We start from the raw sequence: 19,943 nt of genomic DNA, 5'->3' as shown, positions 1-19,943 counted from the left end.
AGGGTTACAAGCAAGCAGCAGGACTTCATGGAAAGGAACACTGTCATAGTATCTCCCACCCTCCTCGGTTTTTCAAGAGCCCTCACTCAGCTTTCAGCTGCTTGTTCATATTCATGTCCAGGCTCTAAACAGCAGTGGTTAGAAGAGGGGGAGAAAAGAAAAAGTAGCTCCTTCACCTGAAGATCTTTGCAGGCTGAACTGCAACTAGAAAATTGGTAGAAACTAGGTAGAAAATTGGGACGTGGAAAACCTGAGCTGTACAGTGCAGGATGTGTTTGTGGTCCTGGATAGGTCACTCAAGTTCAGAACAGGAAGAAGCAGGACTAGAAAACACTCCTGGGTCTGCCCTTGCCTAAATTTTAATTGTTTTTAAAAGATGTTTACCCCACCTGTCCTTGACGGCTTTCAGCAATGGAGATCCATGCTCTAAACAAACTGCATTTAATTTTCTTAGGGTCAGATCTCCATCTGCAATATGGAGGCAATGCTGTTGCCTTTTCCCTAGACTTGCTGTCTACCAAGAAGGTCTTTGGAGGCAGACACTGTCATTCACTGACAGTGAATGAGTTTATTAAAGTGGGATCTCTAGATGCTACTTGGGTAGCAAAGGGTGAAAACAGCAAGTAGTTTATTGAGGAGGTGGTGAAATACAACTGAAAGAAAAGAGATGAACGCTGTAAACACAGGATGTGACTTGCCATCTAATATCCATCTACACCTGACTGTAAATGAGGAAGATTTTCCTTCTACTACAAAGATGTAGGTGCATAAGACTTTATTCTTTCCTTATAGCTGTTTCTTCTAAGTTGCAAAGGCAGCAAGTGTTGGGATACCTTCTACAGGGAAGGTTCAACACAATGACAAGTCATTGCTGAATGACTTCACCATCCCCTCAACTCTAGTATGATCCATAAATGGATGTATAGCCAGGAGCCATAAAATCCCATTAGTCCTGCAGAAAGAGGGACTATTCCAAAGAATATACAGTTGGTCAGGGGAATTCACCCCGCAGGGCGAGAAATTCACTGAATGGAAGCACCCGGTCCTTCACAGTATCATCATTTCAGTCACTAAGAACTCCCTCCAGAAAATTTCCCATGGTATAGTTTTTCTAGATTACACATGTCAAATCAATGCATAGTTCATATAATCAAAATATGAAAAATGCTTCTAATTATAAAAGCACAAGGCAGAGACAAGAAAACAATTCAAGTTGTTATGGGTGTCAGCACATGGAGGAGGAAAGATCAGGATTCCTGCATTCTAGCAAGCCATCACAAAGATCTCAAGCAAGGCTAATAAGGACATATTTTTAACTATGGCCTATGAAAAAGAATGGGAAGTGATCCATCCCTAGCAAAACTTTTCACCATCAAAACATCACTGAGCTACTTCATCAGCACTTCATGCCCAATCTTCCAACACAGATTTATCTATTAAAATGCTGCCCAGCAGTATGGTAACTTTTCCAAAAATATCCCCCTCGTAACACTACCAGCATTGGTAGCATCGAGTTTCTCTACCTCCACAGTCCATAGCTGGTCTTCCTCTAAAGCAACGCTCTAGCCAGCTTTCTGGAAAGTCAATTACACCAAGGTATGTTGCTCTCAGAGAATCCATCGCCAAGGTGAGCCCAGTGCAATTCTTGGCAGGGCTCATCCTCGTTGTCTTCCAAGAGCACTATGAATTTTCTCTCTTACAGGCTTGGTTTGTCCTCTGTCCTTGTTGGACAGCAAGATGAATTGGCTCTGTTTTCTTTAATATTAACCTCTGGGTCTCCACAGAGGAGTTCCTATATAGAATTACCTCATCATCTCATTCTCTACTTTCTTTGTAAATCCAGTTTAGAAAGGAGATTATTGATCACTGGTGACTCTCCCACCCAGCCCTGCAAAGGAACCTTTTCCCCCATCTCATTACAAAATAAGAGGCATGACCCATCTCCTATAACAGCTAGTAGGCCACTTAAAAAACAGATGCAGGCTTTCAGAGGGTCAGCTAAGTTCAGCTGTCCCAGTTCTGATAGAAGCTGCTTCATCGACATATTCTCTCACACACACATTTTTGTACCTCCTAGACTTGGACTCCTGGAAGCTCCAGGTGCAGCTTATGCAAGAGTATCCCATCCTCCTCTATCTCTGCCCTGATTGCACAAAACCATTTACCACTCAAAGTAGTAGCTTTGACCTTACGGCCACCAGTCCTCCACCTTCCATCTGTATCTTTTGTATCAACTGTCGCTGGGTGGTATCAATAGAAAGGGCCATAACTCTTAAGGGATTTATTAATTTTTCATTTTTACAAATGATCAGTTTACCAGAAGTAACAGTCTTCCCTTGCCACAATATTTTTCCAAAGGAATTACCAACTGGCCCTAGACTGTCGAAATTATCCAAACTAATAATCAATAAGAATAAAACACACCTGTAAGCAAACCAAACACTCTTGACCTGTTTTTTGTCTGCTATGCCCATGGACCACTTCTGTCGTGGGTAAGAAATACCCAGGGCAGGAGCATGCTGCTGCCTGGCACAGCCCAGCTGCATCTCTCTGCTACAGGAGCTGAGACTTAATGTTTTTCGATCCACGGGTCACAGGTTCAGCTCCCTGCTGCCGATGACTCACACAGGAGCACCAACTAAAACTAGCAACACCAGCTCTTTTCTAGGAGAGGATTGAAGAGAAGCATTGATCTCAATGAAATATTTCCAGGGCAGAAAAATTCCACCACATAAAGAGTGCGTGACTTCTCTTTAGTTTATTTTATATTTTTGTTCCAGTTGTCATTTTGAATTCAAACTCTTTGGAAAGCAGGCATAATAGTCTTAATGATCCCATTGAGCAGTTTAAATTCAAATTGTGGAGCACTCGCAATACCATGCTGGCAGCACTTTCCATAAATTACTCTCAAATTCAATACGTTGCTTGACAAAAACAAGAATAAAAGGTTTTCTACTTTAAAAAGAAGAAAACTTGTATCATAAAAAAAAAAATCTTTAAATTATAGTTTCTCTTTTCTGGTCCAATTTAAATTGTTACATAGTTGCTAAATTAGTGCTGTAATCCCTGCTTACAAATTGCAGAATTATTTTTTAAAAATAGATGTAGTATTACTGCAGGGATCGACCTCACACTTTAGACCATATGTGCTGGAGGAAGCTGCTCTTGCACAGCCTTCAACCAAATACACTCACATGCCCACACAGGGCGAGGTTTACAATACCAGTCACACTGAAGCCAATAGCAGTCTTACCAGAGACTTCAATTAGCACAAATTGAGTTGACACTGACATTTCAGAATGATTAGTAAATTCAAGCTTTCCCAGGATGCTCAATGGCACCAGTGGCTCTAGTCGTACCATTTCTTAAAATATCAGCATTTCTCTTGTGTTCTGTTCTGAACTACCTTTTCCTACTGAACTAGAGCCACTGATAGGCCAGGAAGTTAGACACTTGTAAGAGAGAAAAACCTCTAAGATATACTGGGTTTTTTCCCTCACAGAACAAGTAATTGGGGGAAAAAGAAAAAACAACAGTGGATCACTATGGTCCTGACTTTAAAGCTACAGAAAAGCAGTAATCATGACATGACTTCCAAGCACAATTCTTCCTCCTTAAAGCTCTTTCACAGCTTTAGTACTACGGAAAGATGAACTTCACCTGTAAAATCCTTGTAAGTGATCTCTGAGGATGGGTTTAAGGTCACGTCATCAGTATCTCCCAGCACACAGCAGAAACAGAAAACCTCAATTCCTGGCTCTCCATAGGGCACTGCAGAGCATACCCACCATTTCCCCCCACTCTAGCTAGACAGACATGAGAGTTTCTTTCTTCTCCTTCAATCACTCATCATTTCTAACCCACTACTCTTCTGAACTCTTTCAGCTGACCCAGGCTATTTCTGCTTTCCTGTACCCTTCCCAATCACATCATGGTCCTCTCCTCAGGTGGGTCACATTGACTTGGACACAAACAGAAGAAACCCTCAGAGGTCAGGAGCATCTGCAAGATCTCTCTGTGTCCTGTGTTAACTGCAGGAGCTCAGTCCTTCTCAGCCCTCAGAGTTCATATCTCCAACTGCCAACCACCAGACTGCCAGGAGAGGGGATAAAGAACGGAGGAGAATTTCCATGTCCTGGAGAAAGCTATCTGGACATCAAAGAACATCCCATTCACAAAACAGCAGCATCACTCTTGCCAGACTGGTGTGTCTGGTTAACCTTGTGTTCAGTCCTTACGATAACACGGTATTTGGAAAGCAGACAGCTGGCACTGCTCTAACATCTTGCTTTTCAGTCTTTTATAACAACAATTCCAGTGATATTACTTTTAACCTTTTCCTTGCTCTGAGTCCAGTGCTAAAATCTCTTCCACTACTTAAGAGAGAGCAAACCAAATGGTTTTTTGTTGGTAATTTGCCCTGTAAGGGAGGGAAAAAATATACTGATAACATATGCCAGACACAGCATTCAGCACGTGCACAGCAGTACACTGGTTACACTGGAACCCCTATCATGATATTTCAGATGTTACTTGACTGTCGTAATGACTAGGAAACATCTGTCTCCTATTAACACTTTAGTTTTTACAGTTGCTTTTAGTTCAGCAGAAGTGTCTTAATGGAGAAGACTGGTACTCTTTTAGAAATAACATCAATAATGAAAGAATCCTTGGATGCAGAGCAAAACCAGCAAACACATTGGCAACAGAACTCGCTGCACTCGTAAGATGTAACAGGAAATGATAGTGATGGACTTCTGGGGGGCAGGGGCTGTGGTGTGAAAGAAATTAACTCTGGTACTCAAATTCCCATTAGGAAAAATATTTATTTTCAAAAAGATCTCCTTAGATGTTATTTCAGACTTTTGGGGAATTTCATCTTAACTGGGTCACTGATAAATAAAACCAGAAACAAAACCAAAGAAAAGCCCTTCTGCAGGCTATTTAGGCTTGGTATTGACTAACCAGTAATTAAATACAGCTCTTCACAGTAATCTTAATTATGGCTTCACTGCACCACAACTAAGAGTCACATAACAAACTGAGAAGATTAGCCAATTCTAATTGTTGAAAAACATTTATTTTTATTTTTGTGCATAGTTTTTGTGTGTGTAAGGCCACAAGTCACACAAGTGAATTATTAAAAAATAATCAAAGACTTCAATAATTTATATCTCACAATTAGGCAAGTACTATAGTTTATTTTCATTATATAAATGAAGCCTCCATGGCTTGCATCAGAGGTCAAGAGTTTTGGACTTAGGAAAATGGGGATGTGTGCTAGAAATCAGTGTGAATTAGGTAGACCAGTAAACAAGTTTCATTGAATTACTCAGACTTAGGCCAGCTGAAAACCCTGTTTTCTCAGTTGGCCGCTGCCATGAAATAGGTGTGCAGTCTTGGGCTAGTCACATAGGCTGCACCTTTCATGGGAATTAGGTCCAGAGGTATCTGAGTCTAGGCACTTCAGTCTCATTGACTTCCTACAGATCTAGGGTTCCTAGTATCCAAGTTGTTTTCTGATCATAGGACTTGAAGAAGCTCAAAAAAAAAAATAATAAAAAAATCTGAGGCCACAATTCAGCAGAATCCTTAAGCACAGGCTAGATTTTAAGCAGGTTGTTAACTCTCATTGAGTTCAGTATAACTGCATCACACATCTAAAGGCATCTAAAGACAAAAGCATTCAGACTGTGACTCATCAATTTAAGGGTCCCCAATTCATCTGCAAGAATCTGCAAGCCTAGCTCAAGGCTTCAGTGTACTTAGGCATTCATTATCCTTCTGAAGCCAATGCAGACCTCATTCCATTGAAAAATCAATGAGACATATGCTCTAGGACACAAATTCCTCAGGCCCAAAGCCAGTAGCATGGCAGGTGCTTAGATCCCTTGTAGATCTGGCTTTCAGCACAGCTGAGTCCTGAGCTTTCTGAAAGGTTCTGAGACTTAGGCTTCCAACTCTTGCTTCTTCCACATTTAAGAGTTTAATGTGTGCTTGGCTTTTTGGTTTTTTCTTTACTGCCTCAGATTGCCAGATTCCAGCTTCCCATTTCCCACTCACAGTAACAGCTGTCCAGCTACACATACACAGCCCCATCAGCATTGCCATCCTTTCCTCTGCATGTGCAGCAGCAGATGGATCCAGACGTGTTTTGGGTTAAGTCCATAACCAGGTTTTTGTGGACTGCGTGGATAAACACTTAAAGGCCCCTTCTGGTTATATAAAAAGAAGCTATTAAACGTTTACTCTTTCCTCTGTACTCAGAGCTGCAAAGCCATATCACAGAATGTACAAACGCAGATGCAACCAGGCAATTATCGTTCCTTTATCCCTTAAATAGATAGAAGATAAATTTGAAAGAAAATGAGGAACAGAATCCTTCTCCCTTTCCTTTTTTATCCTTTTATCTCCCAATGTAGGAAGTTTACTGAACCCTTGCCAACAATTCACTCAGGCTAATGAAGTGTATAAGTAATGGGATTAAATAATCTTAAACCATTACTACAGTGTCTAATGCAGATGTTTTCCCAAACTAAAGCAGATGAGTGGTGAAGAATGCGTGCTTGATTTAAAAAAGAGGAAAAGAAAGTATCAATCTGCAAGCAGATGAAGTCAATTCCAGTCTGAAGTCAATGAAATGTTTAATTCCAGTTACATAAAGTTGCTCCGATTATATTATGCATGCACCTTCCTAAAGTCTGCAGTGCTTCGCACATGGTTGAACTTGCCACAAAATGAACCTTAAATTTTTTATGGTGCAATCATTTTAGTGCAAACAAAAATAGAAATGATTCAAAAGATAGATATTCCATCAAAAGATCATTTAGCTTTTAAAAACAAATTAACAAGGCCCATCTATCACTGCCATTGTAAATAAGACAGAATCTGCCCTTTTTATATTCAATATTTCAGTAATAATCCCACTGTAAAGGCTCTGCAGAAATAGAGAGAACAATGGGATATTGGTGGCATTTTCAAAAATACGTATTATTGCTCTAATTATTACTGGAATGCAGAAACATCAAGTAAAGCATCAATTTTTACTTTCAGAAGTGCAAGTCCAATTCTGCAAGGGTCTCAGGCCCAGTGTCTGTAAGTACTTAGAACTGGATGTTTAGACAAAGACCTATCAACACTCCCAGAATGTTTTGGTGCTTGGTACTCTAAGATACAAGGATTACCCTCATATACTGGATGTGTAGGTCACACTAAGGTAAGGCCTCAGGCACGTTACGTGATGTTTCTTTAATTTGCACCTGTGCAATTGGTTCCAGCAGCTCTTACAGGAGCCCTCACAAGATTCAGCTCCTCAGAGCAACTGCTAATTGTTTTCTTTAAGACCTTATTGGAGGCATGAAATGAAATTTTAGGGCAAGGTAAGCTTCAAAAGATATCTAATCCGAAGACTCCTAGTTCAGTAGAAAAATTTCCATCAAGCAATGTAAAGGCTTTTATTTTAGAGAGAATTTTTATATTCTCTGCTCTCTTGCATCCCACCTCCTTAATCGTAGTGGGCACCACAGTCTGTAAACTTTTTGGCATCAGGTTTCCCAATACAGAAAACTAAGGACAACACTACTGCTAAAAAAATCACTCCATCATCTGCTCCTTACAGAAATGAAAAATGACAAAAAGCATCTATTTCTCCTGCTGTGCTTTCCCCTGTCCCATTTCTTTTTGGAGACACGTCAGACCAGGAAAAGAGATTCATCCAGTAAGTTGAAAATATCGGAGTTCTTCTGAATACCATGGAAAAACCTGGTGCCCATGGTATTGCCACAGGATTGTCAGATTTTAACTGTAAGGCAACTCTACAGCAAGAAGGAAATCAGTGTTTCCAATGTCTATGCATTAAAGTCAGGACACAAAGAAGAACGGGTACTTACAATATAGCAGGGTTCACAGTAGGCTTTCTTCTCCACTGCATAGAAAGGCTGTCCCCTCAGCTTGCTTTTGCACATCATGCAGGTGAAACACTCCACATGGAAGACCTGGTCCATGGCCGTGCAACCGGTGCCTTCTCCAACAACATTCTCCCCACAGCGGGCACAGCGGCCTGTCAGCAAAGGGAATGGATGTGAGTCAAAGCAAGCTCCTGCTCTTGGCTGCAGAGAAGGTCCTTCCACACACCTGTGCTGCACAGGTGTAAGGGGGACACAGCAGCTCAAACAACAGAGGAGCAATTTGTGCCACTTGCTGGCAAAGATCCACCACCACTGTAAGGCACTCTGGTGCTGGCCCATAAGAAAAGATCTAGAAAGGACTGAAACTGGCTCCCAAGACTGCACTGGTATCAGTTCAGTGTTCACTGTAAGGAGGCTGAGCTCAGATACAAACCACCCAGCTATCACCTAACCCAGCTATATAGTCATCCTCAGCTCATCAGTTAGATGTGATAAACCTGTGCCTAAAGCTTTGGCTTCCACGTTAAAGGATTTTGTGGTAGGATGCCTGATAAAAGCTGCCTGGTGGCAGTAGAGTTGCTACCATTTAAAGAGTAGTTTTTGCTTGTACAGCTTAAACCAATTCTCTCAATGAAGCCAATTACTTTTTTTTCTGTTCAAAGATTAATAAGGATTAAGATATTGTGTCTATTTAAAGTACAGAAACTATTCCTAAGGAAACTGAGGCATGGATACTTTATTCTTACCATCCTTCAAGAAAGGTGTATCAGAACCTGCTAGTAAAGACTCTAAGTATAGACAAGCCTTAAGAGCTCTGTCTGTTTCTGAAACAGGTCCCTAATGTCACATAGAAATGAATAACAAAAAATCTGCAGACACACACACACACATACAAAAGGCTTCCTGCCTTGTTCAGATTGTTGTTAAAAATGTTATGTGGCAGACAGATTTCAAGTGAAGACAAGATTTTCTTAGATCATGGGAAAGATATTTTCCTAGGAAAGATTGTGGTGCAGAGATGATGGAAGAGGTGGGTGGAAGGCACACCCATGCCATTTTTCTTTGTCATTCAATTTCTGGAAAATGGAGATAGCCCATGCAGGTCTGATGTCCTTACCCAATGATCAGTGTTGAAAATGGAAGGTATCAAGGACAACCTCAGACATTCTATGCACGAGAAACCCACCAAAGGTAACAGAGCAACTGTGGCCTGGGACATTGCCCCATCCAAAATGGTACTGTCCAGTTTCAGACTGACTGTGGTGTCTCCAGTCATGGGGCCCTGCACTTCTTGAAGGCTCCATGGATAGAGTGGTACAGTCACTGAGAGTGGGAAGGAGGGGAAGGGAGGCAAGAGCTGAGGCACAAGCAGGAAGGCAGACTGAGTTCAATACAGAATTATTCACAAATGCATACACAAATAATATGCATCTGATAATAATTAAATAATCCAGCAACTATATGATGTTCTCTCATACCACAGTCTGTGTTTATTGGGCTTTTCAAGCATATATTGCACAACTTCCTTAAAGGACTTGGACATGTCTTGTCATCCCAGGAGCAGGGCTGCTGTCCTTAGGCAGTGCACTGTCAACATCCCTCACAACTTCTTTCCTGCCTGTCCCAGACTCCAGTAAACTATGTTCAGGGAACAAAGCATGTAAGCTACTTTTGGATCCCTCAGGATGTGGCAGGATGATATATATACACATTTGAGATATATTAGGAAAGCTTGGAAAAAAACCCCAGATCGTTATGATTTGCTACAACGGCATAACCGTAGTTGGCTTTATACAGGACAGACAGTTCCTGACACAAACAGCTCCCAGCCTGAGCAATCTGGAGAGAGAAGTCACCAGATGAATCCAGACAAGCCTGGAAAACCCCCAAAAAGGAATTAATAATGCTGTATGTGAACTTAACTTTCTTTAGCATTTGTTATTAGTGTTTTGACTGACAGTGTTGTGTTTTAATTACTCCACTGTAGCATTTGTAGTGAGGACTCCTTTTTTATGAGCAGAGAAGGAATGCAGGTTTCCCACCATGGTGGTGAGGCTACAGAGCATGGGGGAAGAACAGAAAAAACCACGAGGACTAGGAAGCAAAAAAAAACCCAAACCCAGAGGACAGAATCACAGGAGCAGCACTGCACTGGAAGGAGGCAGAAGACACCTACTGTGTACACCACAGGAGCTGCATGTACCACGAGAGAGCACCACTCAGTCCTGCATGTGGACAAGACTGTGCGTGCTCCAGGGCCTTCTCCAAACATCTCGTGTAGCTGGGCTGTAATACGAAGAGACGTCTGGGGAGCAGTTAATATCTCTATATATAAAACATGAAATTGAAAGCCATTAGTGTATTACTTTACACAGTGTTTTTCCAGAGGGAATATTCCACTGAAGAATTTATTTTCCCTAGTGTGCCATTCTGTGATCATCCGGTATTATTTTTATGAGGCATTTGGACATGGAATAATGTAGTGTCTATGCAAACATTTCTCAGCTTTCTTTGTTAACATCTAAGCAGAACATGTGGGAATCTTTTCTTCCCCTCCTCCTCTTCTCACATTCATAATTTAGCCAGCTCTGGTATACTTCAGCATTTATCTTCCTCTTTGACCAGGCATCTCTCCATTTGCTGAAGAAGCTGTCTACATGTAGACCATACTTCTGGCTGTACCTGTGCTGGGAGACCTGGGTCTGTTTCCTAACTCAAATACATCCTCTTGTAATTTCTGACAAGTCACTCAGTGCCTTTGTACCTCTGTCCTCTCTTCCAGCAAAAGGTACATCTTCTCTGTCTCCCAAAGGTGCCCTGAGGCCACATTCCTCCATAACTCTGAGGCATTCCCCAGCTAACTACTGATGGTCAGACACAAACCAAAGAGTAGCGTAACACAAGCCTCGGCCAACTTCTCCCCTTTAAGTTGGTTTCCTTAGGCTTTCCTTCCTCTTCCTGGGTTTTTCCACAGAAGATTCCCATTCAGGCAGTGACAGACTTAACCTGTCTACATTTATGAGAAGTCCAGTTTCTGCGATTAAGTACACAGACAGAAATACTCCTGTAAACTGTCACACAGGAAAGCTTAAAGAAAGCTTCCTTTTTTATAAGTTTATATGCAAATTATAACACTGTGGCCTTGAGCAAACCATGTTTTTCATGAGACATGGCCACTCCAGTGAGAATCAAAACACAAGCTCTGTGCCTAGCAACTCTCCCAACTGACTCACTCACCCAAAAGGTAAAAGCAAATAAGCCAAAATATTCAAATTTGGAAGCTTACAGTTAGGTGGCTGGATCCATGTGAAGGTATGTGGGCATATACACAACCGATCCGGTTTGAAGTGATGTGACCACTGGAGACTGCACCTTCTGCAGAACTCACAAGACTTCTGCAAAAGCTGGTCTCTTCTCCCAACTCCTGCATCTTGCTCAAATTTAGTTGAAAATGGCTATTAGCTTCAAGTGTTAGTGAGGGAGGAATTGACAAGCAGACAGGCACATGCACACAGGCAGTGTGATTGCACAAGCCTCATTTCCTTAGAAAACCAGAAAAACCCCACTAAAAACAATGTATCTATCATTATGTCTGATAAAAACAAAACAAAGGTCTGCTTTTCCTGCTTGCCAGTTACCAACAGCGAAGGTATTTGTGGTTGGGCTCACCACAATTAAGTGCCCACACATGTTCCCCATTTTAATATTTTCATACTGGCTGAAATAACCCAGTCTGTTGTGTGCAGAATACCCGTTAGTGAATACAGAACAAGTTGCACTGCTTATTGGGAAAGAAGTAGCAAAGTTTGCAAGACTCAAGAACAAACAGATTGCACAAAAAAAGATTACACAAATAATCTAAGAGAAAAATAGCAGGCAGCGTATTACAGTAGAAACACAGAACAACGTGACCCATTTGCTTCCCACAGAGACAAACAGCACTTAAAAGGCAGCTTAAAGACAAAGGACAAAATTAGCACTAAACTGCATGAAGATGAAACTATGTCATTTCAACATTCTTCTTTTGCCCCTTCAGCCCTTTTCAGATCCTTTTTCAAGATCACTTCAGCAAGACTAGAAGGCGATACGTTGGCAGCAAGCCTGGGAGACAGGAGTCCTCTATTTTTGCATGAAAGAGGTTCATAACCTTGGCTGTGCCATGGACCTTCCTTCAGCATTGCCTGGCTGCCACATGTTGGTCTTACCTTGAGGGGACATACAGAAGTGTCCACAGAGGCTTCCCTGCTGAAAATGCCACCATAAGTGAGTGGATCACATGGAAACACTTCAGCAGCTGAAAGGATACATAAGCTACTATACTTTATTCTGAAACCTCCTCATTTACTGTCTTCTATTGTGTAAAAAATTTGAAATATTGCAAATCTGAAGGAAGAGGGGGAAGGGAGGAAAGGAGCTCATATTGGTCATGATGCCATGTTCTAACTTCTCATTATTTTATTACTATTATTACATGTTTTTTGCCTATACCACCACAGATTCTGGAACAGTCCCATTGTGCTGGATATTGGAAAAACAGAGAATTCAAAGGAGTTTACAATCTAATACAAGCACTAACAACCGGGTAGAGATAGGAAATAGAAGGAAGCAATAAGACAAAACAGTCAGCAAGGAAAACTGTGGTCTCAGCACTCTAAATATTTTATTGTTGACAAGGAGTCTGTAGACAGCCCAGCAAAGGAAAAGGTTAAGGGAGAATTTGAAAGAGGACCCGGAGGGACTTTATAGGAAGTTTAATGGGATACTTCTGAGGGAAGGACAAAGACAGAACAAAAGGGAATGTAAGTGCTTGAAGACTGAACATAGACACTTTCAGATGGGAAGGATGAGTTGGTATGTCACTAGAGAATACTAGATGAAAAAGGGTGGGAATAGGTCATTACAGGTCATTCAGGTCATGCAGGTAAAGACATGAAGCTTCTGTTTGATATGATGCAGAAATGAAACCAGAGGAGAGACATTCAGGAGCTGGAGTCAATGATCCTTGTGGGCCCCTTACAACTCAGGATATTCTATGATTCTACAATTAAGAGGCAGGAATGATCTGGCCTAAGTTACAGCTAGAGAGTTATTTCTGCAGCTAGTTGAGCATGAACAGGGAGAAATCAGATTTTTTGAAAAGGATGTTGCAGAGATTCAAGGTCACTGGAGCTTGGATGCAGGTTTTATCTGTGAAGATGAACAGAAAAGGCCATAATCTGAGCTGTTACTCAGCAAGAGTTTTAAGATTTGGCCAGAAACGGGGCGTGATCTCGAGATAAGGAATTAGATACCGGGCGTCCAACCTTATCTGGGACATGCATCACTTTCAAACATCAGATTAAGAATGTGAGCCAATCAAACATCCACCACTGGATAGATGATGGAATAGGTATATGCCATACTAATGCTTATGGCATAATATTCTCATAGCAATCACACTGGAGCCAAAGACAGAGGTAAGGTAACTCCATCCAGCTTGCCTGAGATGCTCCTGTTTGCCCATTCAAAGACTGCATTAGCCTTTTTTAGGCTACAGCATTATTTATCTGTCATACCTACTTAGACACTAAGCCACTGGGGGCACTGGCTGTCTCCTGCTAATGTGATGTACGGTGCCTAACATAGGCAATTCAGGCAGTAACTACAGATGTCAAGAGTAAAGAAAACAGAGAAAAAAATGTGGAAACCTCTCCACAAAAGGTTTAAATTAACGAATTCAAAGCATGCATTCTACATAGAGAAGAGATAGGGGATAATTTTCTGATAAAAGCATCAAAGTAGGAAGGTTTTGCATTTGCTGAAATGTGGGGAAAAAACGTTGATATCTCAAAAAACTCTGCTTGATGGAAAAAACTGTTTCCCACCTAACTGTACTGTGGGAATATACCACAAGGTCATATCCTCAGTGTCTATCAATTACACAATTTCCCTTGATCAGCTAAGTGTATTCCCCGGTTGTCACTGCAGCCCTGATACACTATGCAAGAAAGAACTAAAAAAATAAAGCATGCTGCCATTACAAAACTGTACCAAGAACATTTTTAAAATACATAAATACATTGAACAAAATATCTCACTAAAAGTTTCCCTGGCAGCCTCAAGACACCCAGTATTTCCGCTGTGTTATTTTTCTAATCATCTCTGTTTAGAGTTCGCCAGCGAATGCATTTTAGAGATTCATGACACATTCTGCTTTTGGATGGCTTTGAATCAGCTGGCAGTAAATGTGGAAAAATCATTATTCCTAATGAAGAAATATTGATGACAAAACAGCATTTCGAGGACAACGTTGACCATAAGTCAACAGTGTAGGAAGACTTTCCCCTCTCTCCCTCCTCTTTCCTAATGACTTTCATCCAAGGATTTTCAAACATTTCCCAAGCACGTGGGATTCCTCAGGACACCTATGTCAGACAGGCGCAATTATTTCATTTTAAAGGGATACAGGAGCAGAAATTCATCCATCAGGATAATAGTTTAAAAGCAGCCCTTAACTGCCAGTATACCTTAATCAAGTTAAGCCTCAATGTTAAGAGCCTCTGCCAACTCTGAAGTACCCAACAGGTCCTGGGTTCTTTGATTCGTCCAAATGGAATAAAATAGGAATCTCTGATCCACAAGAGAGGGTTTATTCTCTTCCTGCAGAGCATGGGAGGTATGTGTCTGTGATCATGCTAGAGAAAGATGCATTGGTCATATTTGTCCCAGAGTGATTCTGACACTTTGGCACTCAGGGTACTTCAGTAATGCTACAAAGAGAAACCCAAAGGCATTTTGTAGGAAAGCACATTATTTTGCTCATCTTATCCTTGCTTTCCTTACCCACCTCTTTTTTGCTTTGTAACTCATACTTTTGACTTAGTGGGAAGCCCTTGGCAATGGTTTATTGTGCCAGGATCCAAGCTTGAAGTATCACCACTTGACAGGAGCAGGCTGTATGCATCAGTTGTCTTACACAGCCTTTGGACAAGAGACAGATCAATCTTAATTCCCTCTTCTTCAGCAGACGTCAGAAAACACAATCTTTCACAGTAAACAGAGCTTCATGCTGCAGTGTGTGCCTGAAACACTTCATAAATTAAATCCAAGGCCGTGATTTAATTACTGTGTCCTGGTTATTCTGCTTTAACTGTGTTGCACTTGTACTCCAGATGTACAGGTCCCTGCAGTGACCTACTTGTCACTTGTACTGTACAGCACTGAGCAGTAGCTGCACTCTTGTGTTGTTTGCATCTCTTTCCCCCGACCACAATACAAATTCATATTCTCACTTTGCTTGGCTGCAAACCTTACACATTCTTGATATGCCCTGGAGGTCCCATTCCACACCGTACAGCAAATGCACTGCAACTGTGCAGTCTCACTCTGCCAACACTTCACCATACCTTTTCAAACACTTCTCCATGCTGCTCACCACACGTTTACTGTCTCAGCCGATCATTAGCCCTTACAGTGAATCTTTCCAACACCCCAGGGAAGGTAGAGGACAGGCAGGACACCCAACATGCAGGTAGGGAACTTGAGACCCACACACGTTAAATAACTCTCCAAGGGTCACACAAGAAGTTTATGATGGAGCCAGGAACTGAAACCATATCTTCTCAATCCCAGTCTAGTTTATTTAACCACAAGACCATCTTTGAAAAGGCTTGATGGTGAGAACGTCTTGCGGCTTGAAAACTTCTCCATTTCAAAGGGAGCTCACAGCACCAGTCCTGCTGGAATCCTCTCCCCAGGAGGGGGAATGTCCTCCCTGTGCAGACCATGCCATTGCTATCTGGCAGCCTGGCTGAGCCATGTAGCAACAGAGCACGCAGAGTTTTGTGCCTCTGCTACTGTCCTCTGTTTAATGACACAGAAGGAAAGGCCTCTGCTTCCTTCAGCATCCATATGGTGATCCTTTACACATCTACACCATCCTCTACTCACCTCCCTGGGACAACAGAGACAATTTAGCTTGTTTCTGATATAAAGAAGAAAACAATGAGAGACACCTTCCTAAATTATTGCAACCACAAAAATAAAGGTTTGGAGAGGAGCACACCTGATTTTCCCACGAAGCTATAAAAATTCAAGTTGAACAAGATCCTGAGAAGTCACGAAACTCTCTTACTGCCTCGAAGGCAGGGTCAACTCTCTCTACAGCATTCTTGACAGACACTTGTTGAACCTGTTCCCAAGGACCTTCAGCAACAGAGATTTCACCAACCACTTGGGCAAAAAATCTCAGCAAGTACCAAACTGTACCACTAGTGAGCCCTTCTGCCATCCAACCACAATGCCCCTCTCAGCAAGCTCAGCCAATACCTTCTTCCTCTATTCACGACGGACAGAAGAACACAGACAGGCTTGGTTTGATCTACACCATTTGTACAGGACCAAATGAAAGATGCCCCCGCTCGCAGGCAAGTGTGACTATGAGCCCCACACGTCGATGAGGTACCAGTCCCCAGCTCGGGTGATCTGCAGTGAGTGTGCCAGCCCAGTGGGGGTCAGTGATGCTCTACAGTATTTAAGGTCCCAGACAGGTTTTTTGCAGCATGCTTTGCTATTTTTTTTTTTTTTTGTGGCTGTTGTTACATTGTGTCAACTTTTTGGCACGTGTTTTACCATGTGCGAACGGGTTGAAACAGAGCCTCCCTAACATCTGGAGACAAAAGAAAGGGGGTGAAAAAAAAAGAACACGAGAGGGGAAACATTCCTCCCTTTGCTAATCGATCAAGGAAATGCAAGGGAGAGAGTAAAATGTACTTTATTTCCTTTATAAATGTTTCCTTTAATGCTGATGAAAGTCACCAGATGACAAAGACAACAGTTGTATATCCACTGAAGGGCCCCAGCTCGGGAAGCAGAGGGGAGAGCTGTCAGTGCAGCTTTGCCAGGCAGTCTCAGTCAGGGCACAGGGGATTGTCCCTGGAAGCCACAGCAATTCGTCCTCCAGCTCATCTCCCCCGGGCTCTCCAACACTGCAAACAGGCTGCCATGTCCCCTGTTGTGTCCTGGGCACTCCCTGCTACCTGCTTCCCTTTCCTACTGCTCCCAGCCCAGGCTGAACACTAGGCATGGATATGGTAAAGAAAAGCAGTTTTAAGTTGCAAGTGTAGAGCCAGACAGAAAGAAGTACCATTTCATAATTATTCTTTCCTTTTTTTTTTTTTTTAATTAAAAACATGATTGTGTTTGTGGGTAAGATTTTCAAAGCACTGATTTCCACCAAAATCCCTGGCGAACAAACAGCTAACTAAGGTGTGAAATCATGCCATTTTGTAAAAGAAAAAAAAAATTAAAAAAATTCACACTTTCACAGAAGTCCTCCACCATCCCGTGCCATCACTCCTCTCCTTCACGGCAAACTGATCACATATAACAAGTTGGAAAAACAAGCAACATGGAAACCTCTTTTTTTTCCCAAATAAAAATCTTTTATTTACCTTCCATAGGAAAATGAGAGTTTTTAAAACAAAAACTACTTTTCTCCTTGGAACACATCATTAATGTTGAAATCCTATTTTTCTGTGAGATGTTACCAATACATGGCATCTAGGGAACAACCTCAGCAACTCTGTACTCAGGGAAGGTGAGGCTATCAGCTAAGTTCTAATGGGGCTCGGAGGAATCCTCTCTCTGGGCAACTTATCCCAAAGCTGATTCTGTGGGGTTTTGCCCCTCCTGGGAAGGAACTCAGAGAGGAAAACAGTTTCTGTCAGAGCTGTAGGTCAGACAAATTTTGGCAGTTCTGGTGATCCCAACAGCAACAACCACTGAGCCAGGTCGCTTTGCACTTACACTTGCAAAGCCATGTTGCACGATGAACCCTGGACAGTGGAAATACCAAATACATGACAGCACACAAGGTGAGCAACCATGCCTGTCTGAATCTCCTGCAGGGAAAAGCAGGATAGGAGGCAGAAATCACTCCTCCTCCCACCCTCATCAGGGGTGATGGGCAGGGGGGCATTACCTGGGCTATCCCCTAACCTGCTGGGTTTGCTCTGTAATGCTGCACCAGATTTCAGGATCCTCTTTTGGAAAGCCACAAAAAAATACCTTGCAATTACTAGGAGGGCCAGTGGCGGAAGCCCCAGCCAGCAGCTATGAGGGGCCAGCTCTGCCCAGCCTGTCTGGGTCCCCTCGCAGGTGTCCCTCTGAGTGTGCTGTCCCATCCTGCCCCCACACTGACTCAGGAGATTAGATTTGCTGGTAGAGCAGTGAAGGGTAGTTTCAGGGGCTGCTGCACCAACCCCGTACGCAAGCGATGGCTGTAGAACAGAGCAGATCTGGAGGCCAGACGAGCTGGTCTCCTCAGATGGGTGTTTGTTGTGCAGTGGTTCATGCATCTTTTCCCACCCACTCCTCCAGGTGGGGAGGACCAGCAACCGGCTGCCCACAGGCTCATGTTACTGTTCAGTGCAAATACACCTTAAACATAGACCAAATCCTCCTTAGCTCTTGCTGTTTTAAGAGCTGAACCGAGAGTGCAGTCAGAAGGGACCAGCTAAGACTCACACTTACATAGATAGCAGCAGCCTTTACGTCTAGGTCAAAAATGAGTTGTCTTTTAGTGCATTGCCAAAGGACTACAGTTAGGTTTGCCACTTCCAGCATGAAAGCAGTCTCAGGGAGTCCAAGCAATGGGGCACAGCTCTGTGGTGTCAGGTGCAGAACAAAGACACGGTAAACAATTTAACCTTTCCAAAAGAAAAGTTACATCTCCACCTCCAACTGTGTCCATGTTGCATAAGGGCACTTCAAACAATTTCTGTCCCCCTGCCCAGCCAACCCATTTCATAAGTCCAGGACAGGCGCCATCAGTGTGTTCACCAGACTCAAGCCCAGCCAAAAATCACATCCGCTGCTGGGCATGAATGACTCAATTCACTCTTCCATAGCCTGGCTGTGCTCCAGCTGGTATTTGGCAGCTTGTCTCTGCCTTGTGGCATCACTGGGAGAGTGGTGGCATAAAGTGATTTTTACCAAAGGCTCTGTTCAGTGGTGAAGGTGAAAACGCCTGAGTAATGGCAAAGTTTTGAGTCAGAGACGGTTGCTGTGCCATTGGCTCTGGCCTACCAACCTGGCATGTCTCCTGCATGCTTGCCTGGGGAAAAACGTCTGACAAGAAAACAAAAAACAGGAAGGGAACCTGTCTCTCCCCTGCCAAAAGTGAAAAAAGGAAAAAAAAGTGGAGAAAGGCTGGATCCAACAAAGAGTAGAGTCCTGAACAAATGGCAGCTCTCATAGGCCTAACAAGTTTGAGGCCTGGAGTTTTCAAAGGTGTTTGGCTGCATCAGAAGAATATGCCACATCAAATTTCAACCAGCACCTCATTTATTTAAGGTCTTCTGAAAACCCTGCCTTTCACAACCCAGCACCAGCCCAAAGGTTCCTTGCTGTTTTGAAACATGCGCTGTCTGCCTTTTGACAGCAGCCCTGCCACAAATCAGGCACCGGAAATCACCTCACCTGTATGCTGAGCATCCACTGTCCCTTGCAATGAATTCCATCACTCCAAATTTCTCAGCAGCTGGAATTAATGGACACTGGTTTTTTTCTCATTAAAGCAACCTACTGGACAGAAGTTTCCTTCTTCACCCCCAAATCTGAGAATTTTCCAACCAGGTACAAGGTCCAGTATTTGTTTACTCTCTTGGACAAGTAAAAGGAACTTTAGAACCTGGGATGGAGAAACACTCTGATCCCGCAGGGGACATGCAACATTTTTTCCTATTCAGGATGACCACACATGTCATAACCTAAAATGTGATATTGTATTGAGAGCAAAAGTCCTTTTAAAATATCATTTGATGCTGGTGACACTGTATTTATTAGACTGATGTAATAAAGCAATCATTATAATTCTGTTCATCCTTTGGGTCATGGGACCTGCTTTTACTGGCTGAGGAAGACAGAAGGTAATACTGATAACTCTCTAATTTCAAAATGACCTGTGGCACATGCTTCATCTGGAGCCCATGATGGAGCACTATGATATCAAGTATCCATGGATCATTATTCTCACCTGATAGTCATATTCTCAGA

General features: G+C 42.5%; 1 protein-coding gene across 11 annotated transcripts in view; it reads right to left on the bottom strand.

Moving 5' to 3' along the window:
• The window catches only part of LPP (LIM domain containing preferred translocation partner in lipoma), a 331,679-nt gene that overhangs the window by 48,528 nt on the left and 263,208 nt on the right, over nt 1-19,943 (bottom strand). For all 11 annotated transcript variants that reach the window (XM_051782312.1, XM_051782316.1, XM_051782313.1 and 8 more), the window contains one exon: nt 7,890-8,059. In XM_051782312.1, coding sequence (XP_051638272.1) covers nt 7,890-8,059 — 170 coding nt within the window. The remainder of the gene's footprint in view (nt 1-7,889; nt 8,060-19,943) is intronic.

The sequence above is a fragment of the Manacus candei genome, unplaced genomic scaffold (genome assembly GCF_025592945.1).
Source record: "Manacus candei isolate 608988 ecotype Guabito, Panama unplaced genomic scaffold, ASM2559294v1 h1tg000015l, whole genome shotgun sequence".
NCBI classification, from domain to species: Eukaryota; Metazoa; Chordata; class Aves; order Passeriformes; family Pipridae; genus Manacus; species Manacus candei.
This window is presented reverse-complemented; position numbering and strand designations above follow the sequence as displayed.